The following is a 14570-nucleotide window of genomic DNA, read 5'->3' as shown; positions in this document are numbered from 1 at the left end:
CTAAATGCATCTTATCATTGGAGTTATTCTCTTCTGCAGCTAATGCCCAGGATATCCATTCTAGCTAGATATTACAGATCACTGGAAGGAAGAATAACTTGGCCTAACAACATCTGAGAAATAATGTTTGATGAGGGGTGGAAAAACTTTTTAAATCCAGGGTAGTTCCAAAACTTGAGAAGGAAAATCATTTACGGCTCTTTGAATTCACAAAGAATAGCTGTCCGGGGGATGAACCTTAAGTTATGATAATGATAATAATTATTTTCTCTGACAGTGAATTTTTACTTACATCAATTTTAGCATCCATCTCTGACTAGTGAAGTTAGTACTGATTTGAAGTAACAAAAATAAAACTCAGGCTCATGTTTTATGTGAATTACTGTCTTACGATTTTCAGTGAAAATAAAAGATTGTGATAGTTTCATTGTAAGTGATATCTTAAGCCCTACCAAGTGCTATGCAAGTTCTGAGGTATGTCCCCGTGTCACAAAGCTAGCAAGCATTTTTTTTATTCCAGTCAAAGTGATAAGAAAAGATGTGACTTTAAGACAGTGGGAGCATAAGAATGTCACTGATATGCAGTACTTTATCAAACTGTTTTTATCACAATAGAAGTATAGATAGAATCATGATCATGTGTCTTTGTGGCTAAATGTTTTTGAGTTTCAACATAAAGAATGTAGAAAATGTGATTGTACTTCATGTTTGAGTGTAGTAATTCTATAAATCTCTTATGTCTGTGTTCTTATAGCCACTTGGGTACTGAAGTAGCTGAAATGAGAAAAAGGCAGCAGTCACAAAATGAAGGAACATCTGCTGTGTCTCAAGCACCTGGAAACCAAAGGCCCAACAACACATGTTGCTTTTGTTGGTGCTGTTGTTGCAGCTGCTCATGGTATGTCATGCGGTCTTTTTGGTTCCACATCTAACACAGGTAAACACTGAGAGCGAAAACTGCCAGCTGCTGGGAACAAATGAACTTCTCTCAAAACCATGCTGCCAAAAATCAGAACTTATTTTTTCCTACCTAAGAATTTTACTAAATTATTCTTTCCTTTTCCTGGACTTGTATTATAGAAGGAAAAAGTTGTAACAATGGAAATAACTGATCTAAACCTAAAGATATCTAGGTAAAGAAACCTGAGATTGGAAAACTGAAATTTTACAGTCAAGACACTTTTTCTGTTTATGTTGTTTAGCATTTATTTTTCTCTAATCCACAAAAAATGTTTCAAAACTCATTAGCTCTACCTTCAGTGAGGAAGAGGCCAATCAGAAATGGGAACTCTAAAGTACTAACTTTTGCTATTTTGTTGCTGTATCATTACTCTATTCTGTAGTCTAAGATCAAAAGATGATATTGGAATTTGACTTTTACAATTGGCAAAGCACCACTTTAGTGGAGAACAGCACATATTGCCATTTTTCTCTTTCTAAATAAAGAATTGGACAAGGGAGATTGAGTCTTAAATCTATAAGATTCTTTTTCAAAAGAATCTTCTTCATTTCATTAAACTCATGTCAGAGTCCCCATTGCCATATTATGCAGGCCTACATATTTCACTTTAGGCATAAAATACTGCTATTGAAACATGAATTACTCATTTTGCAGAATTGCTCAAGGTTCATGCATGTTTATTAAATGGTAAAGGTATAATTGATGGAATCTCTCTGGAGTGTCTGTTCTGTATACAAGGGTGTTGGTTGTAGCCATGTTGATCTAAGGACATAAGCAGATAAGCTTTTTGGGTAAATGAGATATCTTTTATTAGACCAACTAATTAGTTGGAAAAAGTGTCCTTTCCAAGCTTTTGGGCACAGAAACCCTTCTTTAGGCATAAGGAGAGTCTGCTGCTGTTTTGTGTTCTCCTGGATGGAATAGAAGACAATATGCAAATCATGGCAGTAAGGATCAGAGATCAAAATAAGATCTGATTGATTTCCATCACAAATTCAATAATCATCACCCCTCCATCAGGCTATCTCTTGAATACTCCAGCACCAATGCTTCCTTTTTAGACACTATGATCACTATCCAGAATGGCAAAATACAGGCCACCATATACAAGAAGCCCACCAATATACGTCTCTGCACAGAATCAGCAATCACCCTAAACACACCAAGAAAACTGTAATATAGAGCCAAGCCCTCTGATACCACCGAATTTGCACTGAAGAGAACACCCATGATAGTCACCTCACAAATCTCAAAAGGGCTTTCAATCAACAAGGACACTCCTCTAGAGAGAGAGATCATACTTTTGAACGAGCTACCTGGATGCCACATGAAGAATTGCTGCAGTACAAAAAGAAAATCCCCATAAATCACACACCATTCATTCTAATCCTCAAAGGGAATTTCTAATCCTCGAAGGGAATTTACAAAACACCTTTTGTAGATGAGCCTACAAGCTTCACTTTATAAATCTACTGGATATAAAAAAATCATAGACTAAACACAGACATTGGATTTATGGCACATTATAACTTACCTGCCATCTGATGACCCCAGGTAACCTCTCTACATTTTACCAGCTACATTCTGTCACCAGGTCAACAGTCCCCCTTTACCCACACCCCACCTACCTATCTCACACCTATTGTCCCCCTGATCCTCCCTGTCATGCATTTGCATTTTCACAGACCTGCATTTTGTATTTAGGCTTCTATTTCATCCAAGAGAACGCAAAACAACAGTAGATTCTCCCCATGCCTAAAGAAGGATGTTTGTGCCCAAAAATCTATAAAGAACAATTTTTCCAACTATTTAGTTGGTCTAGTAAAAGATAACACATTTATTCAAAGAACCTTGTCTGTTCTGTATGCATTTGCTCCATTTGATCCCTTTCCCACATCTTAATACTGTCACAAATGTACTAAATGTCATAATGGCATAGCCTTTTCCAAGCCTCAGCCATGCCACATCTTTCTCTCTGAGGTAGGAGGAGTAACAGACTAGAACACCCATGAGGTTAGGTTTCCATTTCTCATGCAGGTAAAGGATCCCTGGGAAAAAGGAAGAATGAGAGGGACATGTTGTAACAACACTACTTTGCCCCCGTTCTATAAGCTCATTCTACATAGCCCACATGTGAAAGCAACTTAAATGTGAAAATTTAGAGCATGCCCCCACAAGCACATACATGCAGGGGGGGCATGTTCCCTGTAAGACAAATAGCAGCGGCACATATTTGTGCCACTGCTATTTGTCCCCCAGGACACCCTTGCATGTGCACTCTGGTGCACAGGAAATTGTCCTGGGTAGAGTAGGGGAGGCTGGGGCCAGCACCTGGGCTGGCCTCAGCAGCCTTACCTGGGTCCTTTGGAATCTCCCCAGGACAGCAGCAGCGCCAAGCCAACCACTTGGAGCCTGGGTGGTAGCCAGAGTGTGCGCTCATGGGGATGCACCCTTAGAGGACTCTTCTACCTCTGCTCTCATCTCCCTTGTGTAAAGAGTCTTGATGCTGTTAAATATCAAATTTACTTATGATACTTAAAGGCAACAGATCTTATTTTCATGAATACTAATGCTCCATGATACATATTTGGAAAATCCAGTTCTGAAGAGTTAAGTTTCCTTTGGATAACTTCCAGGGTGGTTACCAGTGCCCATCTATTTGTACAACTTGATCATATTCAATCTAGCTATGAGTAGGTACTGTTAAAATGGTGGGTTTACTGTCAGCTATTTTAGAAACAATATTTATTGCAGATAATGTCCCAGATTTTTTTATAGTAGTATACACTTAATTAAGTGGGGAAAAACCCTGTCCAACTAAGCCTATTTTCTATTTTTTAAAAGTTTAGTATGCTTGGCAAAGGAACATGGTAGAAATGCATTGCTAGTGATCTTAACACTGAATTGGACAAAAATCTGATGAATATAATGTAAAAAAAACCTGAACTTGTAGCTAAATGGACCCGGTGGTGGAATCCTGTTTCTCTGTAGTCATTTAAGTGGCAGTTTTTTCAGCATTTACGGCTGTGTATAGATGAAATGATGGGCATGTGTGCATGACACTTTAAAGTGGGTTAAATGCTTTTGCACCTCTTAATGATGTTGGTGTTTGGTGTTTGCATGCATCAGTGGCGTATTGCACAGTGATTCCAGCTGCTGTAGCAAATTCAGCAGCGTAATGCGCCTTGAATGATTTGGGGCGCAGCAAACTAAAAATCCTCTGAGAAGTTTTAGTTTGCTGCCTTCTGGCCATGGAGCAAAGCACTGGGCTCTGTGCAGCTCAGGGGCTCTGCAGCAAGCCTGTGCAGGCAGCCTGGCAGCAGCCCGGGAAGGCAGGCTGTGCCCAAGAAATAAAAAAGCGGCAGTCTTTTTCTTTTTTTTTCCTGCGTGGGGTCCCGGTGCTTCCCTCTGTGGCTGTGGTGCCCTCTGAGACCACACAAGTCGGGTGCCTGTGGGCGGGTGCCATCTGGGGGGGAACAGCCACTGCCACGGATGGAAGCACCAGCCTCCCCCCCACAGCCCAGGGACTGCTCCACCCACCAGCAGCTTGCCCTCCCCTCCCCTCCCTGCCACCAGAGAAGCAGATAAGTGCACGGGTGTGAGCATGACACATGGTTACTTGGCCTTAAATTGAAGTGGTGTTTTTAAAAACCCACCACTTCAATTTAGGGCTTCCATTTTATCTACACACACCCCAAGTGTCAGTTTTGGTACTAACATACAAATAGCACACCTTTTTGGATGCATACTTGCATCCATGTCCTGAAAATGCAGGTGGCCCCAGATCCAGGACTAGCAGGCGTTAAATGGAGTAAAAAAGTGAACTTCCCAATTTTTAGCCCCCGTTTTGTCTGAGTGATCAGGGGACTTCTCTGTGAAGCGGGAAACCCAGGTTCTAAGCCCCACTTAGAGAGGGTGTTAAAGCTGCTGCTCTTCGACTTCCAAGCTCTGTAGCCTAACAATCAGGTCTGGCATTATCCAGGCCTTTCTCCAGTTTTTCTTATGAAGCTGCCTCCTTGGGTAGCAAAGGGAGGGAGGTTTGTGAGAAGTATGTAAGAGGAGGACACAAGCAAACCAGAGAGTTCCTGGCTCAGTAAGCTGGCTACTGCTATGAAAGAGAATAGGACTGGGGCTCTACCTTGGAGCCTTGCTCCTAGTTCAGCAGATATTTCTCCACTACAGTACCCTCAATTTTATGAAAAGACTATTAAATGCAAGGCACAATGATTCATTTTGAAAAGAAATGCTGGAGATAGGACAGTGTAATACCTGACCTGTGGCATGGTGGTTTAAGCACTGTGCTAGGAAATCAGCATGTTCAAACCCAATCTAGGCAATGGTGTACCTAGAGTCTTCATCTTCCTAGGCATGTGAACTAACCATTCATTTACTAGGGCTAAAATATGAGGGGGAGTTGTCCTCCATTTATCTTCCAGGACTCATGCTCAAGTACGCATGTGCACAGTTGCCTCTGCATTCAGGGTTACACGTTTGTGGAAAATGAATTCCTACTGGCATGTAAACACCAAAACTACCATTTATGTGGCTAAAAACTGTCCCTTAGATGACCAGAAGGAAATACAACTCTAGCTCAGGTGGCCTAAATAGGACTCTAGCAGCTTTAACTTTTGTGATCTCTGATCGTTATTTTTGATCACCACATTTGGGATTAGGAAGGAATTTTACCCCATAGTCAGATAGGTACAGACAGATTTTTTCCTTTTTTTCTGGAACCAGGAGTGCGGCTCTCTTTGATCTCTCCAGCAGACTGGCAAATTTGAGTGCTAAATAAATTAATAAAGTCAGAGCTCCATGTTGAAGAGCCAGTATTCAAATAGAGAGAATTTTGGATGATATGAGCCGTATTCTTAGGGACCTACTCAAATTGTGATTTTGCAGATTTCACGGAAATCATGAAATTGGGCAATTTCCATGAAATCCCCAGAGGGAAAAAATACTAAAAATAAAATGCTGACTCATCAGTGGGAGCCAGCAGTCTTCATGGCCACTATCGCCTGGCCATGCAGCCTGCCAGGGGTGAAGGGTTGCAGGCTAGATGGCTACTGCCCCAGCTCCTTGCCACTGACTGGCTGAGAGATCTGCTTGTCATGTGGCTCTGCCCTTTCCCACCAGTCAGTGGTGAGGGCAGGGCTGTATGATGAATAGCCCTCTTCACCAATCAGTGGCAGAGGGCGGAGCCACCAAGGCCCCTCAGCCAATCAGAGACATAGGGGGGGCCACCACACTCCATCCATGAAAATGGTTGCCAGGCCATGGTCTGCCCATGAAATCAACCAACTACCTCCTCAAGTTCAGTAGACTTCTACTTATTCGTATCCACCCTTAATCTGCTGCAGGAAGGAGATCTTGGAAGGAGGTCTGTGACTAAGCCTTGTTAAAAAATCATCTAGATTCAATCCTATTGGGAGGAGGTCCCCAGTCCATAGGAAAAAGCAAATGGAGTACACCTCCACCAGGGAACAGAAGACTGAAGATGCCTCTGGGGCTGCTGTAGGGATGCACTAAATCAATGAAGCTGGCTGCCATTCTGGCGCACCCACTCTGCAGATAACTCCAGTCTCCCTCCCACCCTGCCCCCATCCCTCAGCAGTTCAGCTCCAGTGACTCAAAGTGTCTTGCAAGGCTGCGCTCCTACCATTGGTGGACTTTCTGCCACCACAGCACAGCTGGGCAAAATTTTAAAAAATCGCTGAGTTGCTATAAAAAAGCTAGACAGCCAGAAGATCCAAGCCCTTTTCACACTGCAGATCATATGTGATTTAATTAGTAGAAGTGTCAGAGCCACAATAGTTCAGTAGGAGTATTTTTTTATTTATATGCTTACACTAAGGTACATTAACTTAAGAGCCTAGGCCCTAGAACAAAAAAAACAAAACTAGAATGTGGATGGCCTCAAAATAAGCCTGTGACCAAACTTAAAACTGAAATGGGTCATGTGGATTTACGGTGTTGCTTAATAAGTAAAAGGAAGCTTTGAAAATCCTTCTTACTGTATTCAACAGTGAAATATACAAGAAACTTAAATATTTAAAATCTAATCAACAGAAATTCCTATCCAAATATAATATTCTGGTTCCTGGTTAAAGTATCTGTAGGTAGTGATCATTTGACATCTCAGAAGGTTTGGTATTTAGTTCACCAAAAAAATTAAAGAAAAATAACAAAATGAATTAAGAAGCATGCATTTCTCTTATTGCAAGTAACCAATATATTATTTCTCAACCCAGTAAGTTTGTTTTTTTTAATGTGTGAATGAAGATGACAGGGGGGCATCCTCAGTTGAATTTCACCATATTATATGCAGGTGTTATATAGACGTTCATGCTTAACTCTGGCAATGTACCTCTGTTCCAAATTGCAGTATGTCATCTATAATTAAGTGTTGGGCCTCTCTTGTTCAGGACTGTTTGTATTAAATTGTGTGGTGGTTGTCTTTAATGTTCCTTTCTGTCTGAGACCAATGTAGGGATTCATTCTGTATCTCTAAGGATGGAAAAAAGAGGTCTATGTTCAAATATATAACAGTTGTTTGCAACCATTTTGAAATAACTAAGCTTTTGTTGTGTAAAAACAGTTGGGTCCAAGTTAATTTAATATGGAAATAAATCCATTAAGCTCAGGATTGGCATCTACCCCAAATATAAAAATCTAAACCAGAAATTTTACAGTAACTTTGAATAACATATATAAGATAACATGGTCTCTTCCCATTCTGACAGCTCTAACAAGACTGAAGCTAAATCTAAGGAATACAGGGGGATGACAATAAAAAGTCCTACTTTTCTTCTGTAGCCATTTACATATGGGCAAAAGAACTGAAGGAAGCTATGCAAAACAAAAGGTAAACAAGAATTGGACATCATGTAAATAGCACTGGGTGTGTCTACATATTCATTAATGTACTTTTGCTAACGTGCATTAAATTTAGTACCTCCATTGTTAGGTACCAGAAAAAGGTGCATTAGCGAAAGTGCGTGGTTTTTTTGTGATGGTTTAATGCACATTAAATAGGCTAATGTGCACTAAAGTGCATGTGTAGATGCACCCAGTGAAATCACTAAGGTCACTTGTCAAAAGCCAACTCCAAATAGCTGGCAGTGAAGCTCATGTTCCTTCATCAGTCTTCAAAAGGGTGTTATATCTATTTATTTAGGTCCTAAACTAAAAGTGCCTTTAAATCTGTTGACAACACTACAGAATTATTTTCAGAATACCCTTTGCCAATATCAAGAATGTAGGGGCATAGCTTGAAACTACTGTATACAACTGAATATCAAAAACAATATTCTTTTGAAAGAAGAATTTAAATTGACATGAGGATAGATGGATTGTTGAGTGAGTTGTTAGCATAAAGAATAAGATAATGGCACCTTGAAATCTAACCTATTCTAAGGTATGAAACATGCCTAAGAAAGAATACAGGCCTGTAGTAATGACATAGACTCAGAAAAATCCCATTAAAATTCCATGGTAGGAGGCCACAGTTACTCAAGTTAAAGCAGTAAATTTCTAGGATATACAGAAAATGCGTTTTACATTTGAGACGAAAAACTAAAACTTTTTTTGTTTTATTCTTCCTGGGAGAAGACTAAGGCCTAGATCCTACTTTGCCTACTAGATATCTAAATCTCCATGTCCACTTCCCACCAAAAAGTGTCTTGCTTCAGGAAAGCTACACTAGTCTACCTTGAAAAGTGAATAGCAATCCCACTTTGTTAATGGGCAGCCCAGAACACACACAGAGCAAAAAGTTGCCCACAGGTACTCATTTGGAAAGTGTATGATCTTCCACCTCTCATGCATTTGACTCGAAGTTTTATAGTATATGCTTCCATTATCTCAGAATCCAAAATGCATGAAGGAGGCACTCCTTGTTCTTACATTTTGTCCAGTAGCCTAGTGGTCAGGACATCAGCCCAGGCAGTGGAAGACTTAAGTTCTCGCTACTGTTCCCAATAAGGCATTTTCATTTTGTCCTATGATTATGTAATGCACAATGCATAAATAACATTGGGTACAGACACCAGAATGCAGGATTCCCTCCCTTCCAGAGTAGTGCCCTCCATTCTGGACTACAGAATCCAGCACCCTACTATGTGTTCACTTTCTGGCCCCTGACTCTTGCACTCTATCCAGTGGCCCAGCTTCAAAATGACACGCTTGTAGTTTTGTCATTCCAGGCACTCTCCTGGAAACTGAGAGATATGGACTCAAATACCCTCAGGCTAAGCAGGACCTGGCGATCAAGCTTGCTAGTCCCTAACCTCTAGGGAAGTGGGCGAGTCCTCCAAAAGTTTCTGAACGTTTTAGTATCTTTCAATCTGAATATTGCATAGAAACCAGTATATCTGTATAATGCAAATTAATCAAAAATGTGTTTTTCTTCCACAAGTGCTAATTGTGAAACTACTTCAAGAAACAGGAAGACTTACAGTTTTATATTGTGATACACTTCACTAGCTGCACAGTACCATTTTTTCCTCAGTACTAGTCGAATTCTGAAAGAAGACCAAAGTTTGGGACAGTCCCTTTTTTTAGAGCAGCAGTTATCAATTTACAGCCCATGAGCCACATCTGACTCATGGAGCCAATGTATCTGGCCTGTGGAGCTGAGGCTTGAAACGTGTTTAGCAACAGGGGGCTTCTCATGCGCTCTACCGTGCAAAGCCAGGAAGCTGGTCAACCAGGTGACTGAGTGGTGAGGAGATTTGTCTGTGCCACGCTATAGGCCACTGGGTGCCAGTGCCAACCCAACTAGACCTGAGCTGACCTGAGCTGGGCCATTAGACCCCATTCCCAGAAAACATTGTTAACCTCTGTTTTAGAGTATTGCCAAGACTGGTGGCTTCCATTTACCTTGGAATGCCATATATATACTTAAAATGCTGTGCTCCAGTGCTGATATATTAAACTGGTGACATAAGAAGTGGGAAGGAGACATATTAAATAAGCCTGGTCTTTTTGAAAGGCTGCGAGAATAAATTACTTGTTTGTTTTCATATGCCCTAAAGCTCATGCTTATCTTCACTGAGCTGAAAAGAATCTCCCACCTTAACTCCTGGAAAACAAAAGTATTTCTGAACTGTTAAAACTTACTAAGTTGCTTCAAATAGCTCCCAAGCCACACTATTTAACTCAAATTGTCCTCTAAACATGATCATGCTAATTGCAAATCTCTTGAAAAAGATTTAAACTCTTACCTTAAATGTCTATAAATTAGAAACTGTATGTGTGCAGACAGATCAGAAGAACTGGGCTTGCAACAGGCCTGAAATGATATTTTGCTTACAAGCAGCCAGCTAATGGGTAGTTTTTTAAAGGCTATTTGTTCTGCTAATATGTGATGTTTGAATACATAGGAAGATCTGAAGGAGAAATGAACTGGAAGATCTGTTCGCAAATAGGTGATGTGGTAATGTAGCATGCATTGACACATGAACCTTTGACTGAGTAATATTATCAGATTTATCCCATGGGGCCAGTAAATGTAGTTTATCAGAAACTTTCCCATCCTGCTGTTTTCCTGTCCATCTTCTCAAGTTTTGTAAAAATCTTGTCAGGAAGCTCTACAGGGTCTAGCTCACTGTTTTAAAATGAGGTGAATAAATACAAAATTCTCTTGTAGACAGACTTCTCTTGTCTGAATTTTAGATTTTTGGATCTAATGCATTTTAAACTAAGAGCAATAGAGTTGAATGTTGTAGGTGTGTAGAAATGATTGTAGTTACATGTCTTTTTGAACATGTTCATAACTGGCCATTTGTTTGTTTTAATCTGGAAAAAAAATTTCAGAAATTTGGTTTTGTGGGGATTTTTTTTTCATATTCAAAACAAAATTATTTCAATTGGCAAATCCTCCAGAGAGGTTTGCCCAGCTCAGTTAGCAACACAGCAGCTCTGGAGAAAATGCCCATGAAATAGCCTCTGCTATATTAGCGAAAATCAAAGTCGATAATTACCTCCTAGAGTTTCCCCTAGCCCACAGGATTTGGGGCATGCCCCGGGGTGCAGATGACTGCTAGAAGTCTTCCTGTATTTGCTATTACTGCATATTGAACAGAAGCCAAGCTTTTCAGCTGGAAGCGCATTCTCAGTGTGCACAAGTGCCCCTCTGTCTGTTTTATCCGCTCTGTCTGAGCTGTATGCTCTTCAAACAAGAATATGGAGAAGGAGAAAAATTCAGTCATGCTATGCTACAATCTACTAAATGAGACGAGGCGGGGAAATGCCACAGGGGAAATTGCTAAAAAAACAGGTCCCCATGTTCTGGTTGTTTGAAAAGCTGAACTGTATCTTTTATGCTTTATATAGTTTTTACTTGACAGTTTGTGAGTTATATAAAAGATGCAATTTAATGTTTAGGTTGAGCAGTTACAAGCTGGAAAGTCAAGAAATGCCAAAGTTTAAAAATGAATACCTAGGGTGGCCTTTGGGGCCTGTGACTACACATTCCTTTCCCCACTTACGATTTTGGGGAGCTTTGAAATGTTAGAGCATTTTTAGCTTTTATTCAAAATCTTTGGCATGACAACCTTCTAAGAACTTACATCAGAGGTAGACAAAGTCCGGTCCATGGGCCGGATTGGGCCTATGGCAGACTCCACTCCCCAGCAGCCTCTGCTTGCGTCACTCTGGCAGGTGTCCATGGAGGTCAGCCCAAGTGGTGCACTGGCAGAGAGCTGCTCCAGGGCTGGGCCAGGATCTTGCAGTGGTGACAGTGTGAGCCAGAGGAAGCCAAGCCACAGTCCACTGCCTGCATGGCCCAGGGGCAGCAGATCGTGGCTGTGCCCTGGCTCTGGCCCATGCTGTCACTGCCACAAGATCCCAACCCCAGCCCTGGAGCAGCTCCCTGCCCAGCCACATGCCCAGCCAGTGCACCACTTGGACTGGTCTCCATGGAGTCCCTGGCTCTGTGCTGTCATAGGCCTGCCACTCCTGGGGTCTCCATAGAGACCTCCTGGAACAACAAAGGCAAGGGATGCTGGGAATTGGAGTCCAGCCACCAATCAGATCTACTATTTTGCTCACCCTTGCCTTACATGAACTGCGGAGAAATTTACTTACATGGGTGAAGACTTGTAGGATCAGCATTAAATTCCTAGATTTTCTATTAAAAATGTGTTTGAATGTGTAAACTAGACTTGCATCCATACTGATTTCTTCTAAAGACCCCAGATGATGTTGTTGTTTGTACCTCATCTTTGGGTAAACCAAATATGTCTCAGGCTTTTATGAAAATGTGGCCACAGGTAGCTTAATTTTTCTAAAATGATAGCTAAGCAGTTCATAATTATGTGTGTGGCCATTGCCAAGTAGATTGATTATAGCCTCTTGGTGCCTTTTGGCTACCTCCCAGCTGGCTGCCTGCCTGCATCAACTTATTAAATACAAATCTCCATAATTTAGTTTTAGCCACATGATAATCTTTGTCCAGCACAAAGGACAGTGGCATCTTTCACACAAATTCTGATTTTTATCTGTATCTGGCAGAACAGCACTCTAACTCCTGTATATTTTCTCTTACTAAATTCAGTCTAGATTTTAACTCCTGAAAGTGACCTGGGATTGGGGGGGAGAGAGGGTAAATACTGTTATTCCCTTATTATTTTGTTCTAGTTCTTTCTGCCTTAGGACAATAATGCCATACATTAAAACTGTTCATTATTAAACCCTGACTTAAAAATAAAAGCTGAGGTCACAGCAGTCCATTAGAAGCCAGAACCCAGGGCTTCCTCTCTTCCACTGAACCACAGAGCTATGTGAATATGTGATTTTTTTTTTTAATGTGGTTACTAGGCCAAAAAAAATCATAAAATGTTTTATTCAAATTGACCCAAAATAAGGATGTTCTTAGCAAAGCAAAAAGCTGAAAAAATGTTCGACATGTTCAAAATGCATTCAGATAACTTGCAATAAAATTGAAGGAAACAATCTTTCTTACTGAGGCTGTGCACCTCTGTGTGTGCATGTGCACATGTGTGTGTGTGTGTGTACAGTCCTCAACACCTCACCAAAACTCATTAAGGGGCCCTCCAACCCAAATAATCACCCACCCCTGTTCCAGATGAGCAAAGCTATTGAAAACAGGAATTAATTAATGGAAGTCTTATAGCCTGCATTATGCAGGAGGTGCAGCTAGACAATGGCAGTTGTGGGATGAAGAGTACCAGGCGAGAGCACAGTGTGGGAGTTTTGAGGGAGCACTAGGTGGGAGCAGGCCAGAGAGCATTATATTCCATGAGCAGGAACTCCAGAACAGTGCACGTTAGGTAGTATCATGGTGCACAGGAAGCCCTGAGACCTAGCAATCCAGGCAATGCTAGACATGTCTCCAGCAAGTGACACAGCAGTTTTCACCTGGCTGGCTTGTGGGTAAGTTCCTCTATCTCTCTCAGACCCCTGCTGTGGCTGCCAGGGCCTCATGCTCATAGGCTCTTGGTCATTGGCCATCAGGACAGACTGTGCCCTGTTCTCATGGCCAGTTTGTGTCTTTCCAAGTGACTGCACCTATACTTCCAGGCATGTATCCTTACCCGGCAGGTGCATCTTGAGGGTGAGGCAAGCTGTGATATAACTGCACACCTGATCCATTGTCAAGCATGCCATAGGCCTCCTCAGAGGCTTTGCCACTGCCTTCATGAATCTGGTGGCACATTACAGTACAGCACTGAAAAGGTAAGCAGGATTTTCATGGCATGTTGTATTCTACACAGCATTGCCAAAAAATATGACTCTAGCAGGGCACTGGGATGTGCCTTCTCCTTCAAGGAAGCAAGCACCTTGAGAGGCTGCCCGCACGTGGCAAAGGGGGGCTAATGAGGGACTTGCTTGACTGGAAGAGGACTCAGGCTTGAACTATACAAGTCCAGAGCCTGCACCAGTCAGTTAGTTTTTCCTTGGTAGCTATGGAGTAAGGAGCTCCTGATAGCAGAACAGCAGGGCTCCTGAATTGGCAGTGGCTCTGAATGAGAAACTCTGCAATGCAGGGAAGAAGGGAAGGTACCTGGGTCAGAGAAGGGTTTGGTTATACAGGCAGGTGGCCCTGTTTTATTTTAAGCCTAGGGTAGGCTAGAGTACCTGCCAGAGAGCAGGTATTTATTATCAAGATGCCCTAGTAGTTTAGCCTGGAGCTCTGCAAGGGCAGGCAAGTCTTACTTAGAGGGCGAGCAGCCCAGCAGGGGCTGAGAGCGGGGTTCAGCTAGTGGCAGAAGGGCCTAGATAGTCGGGATCCAGGGATCCATGAAGTAGGGACCCAGGGGCTGGGAGGGTGATCAGAGGGTCCAGGGACAAGCAGGGCTGACAGAGAGAGTGAGACCCAAGAAGGTCCAAAGACAGGGGGAGTACCTGAGTGTGGGACTGGAGGTTCAGGAGTCAGGGACTGACAGACCATTGGACCAGTGGGACCATGGGCCCAGGAACAGGCCAAGGGCTGTATGAGAGTCCATGAGTCTGAGAGGGGCTGTGCATGAGACGGGGGGCACGGGAGCACAGAGTGAGAGGCTATGAACCAGACTGGGAGTCCAAGTGCCAAAAGAGGCCAAATGTGTGAACTGAACATCATAGTGATAACATCTGTGAGGCTTGGGGA

At 42.1% G+C, this 14570-nt stretch overlaps 1 protein-coding gene across 5 annotated transcripts in view; it reads left to right on the top strand.

The window, feature by feature from the left end:
- RGS17 (regulator of G protein signaling 17) overlaps nucleotides 1-14570 on the top strand; it is a 122390-nt gene that overhangs the window by 83230 nt on the left and 24590 nt on the right. For all 5 annotated transcript variants that reach the window (XM_019488306.2, XM_059714189.1, XM_059714167.1 and 2 more), the window contains one exon: nucleotides 755-898. In XM_019488306.2, coding sequence (XP_019343851.1) covers nucleotides 780-898 — 119 coding nt within the window. In that variant the 5' untranslated portion in view covers nucleotides 755-779. The remainder of the gene's footprint in view (nucleotides 1-754; nucleotides 899-14570) is intronic.

Source organism: Alligator mississippiensis, chromosome 1 (genome assembly GCF_030867095.1).
Source record: "Alligator mississippiensis isolate rAllMis1 chromosome 1, rAllMis1, whole genome shotgun sequence".
In the NCBI taxonomy this organism is placed as follows: Eukaryota; Metazoa; Chordata; order Crocodylia; family Alligatoridae; genus Alligator; species Alligator mississippiensis.
Note: the sequence above shows the minus strand (reverse complement) of the source record. Positions and strands in the feature narration are given on the sequence as shown.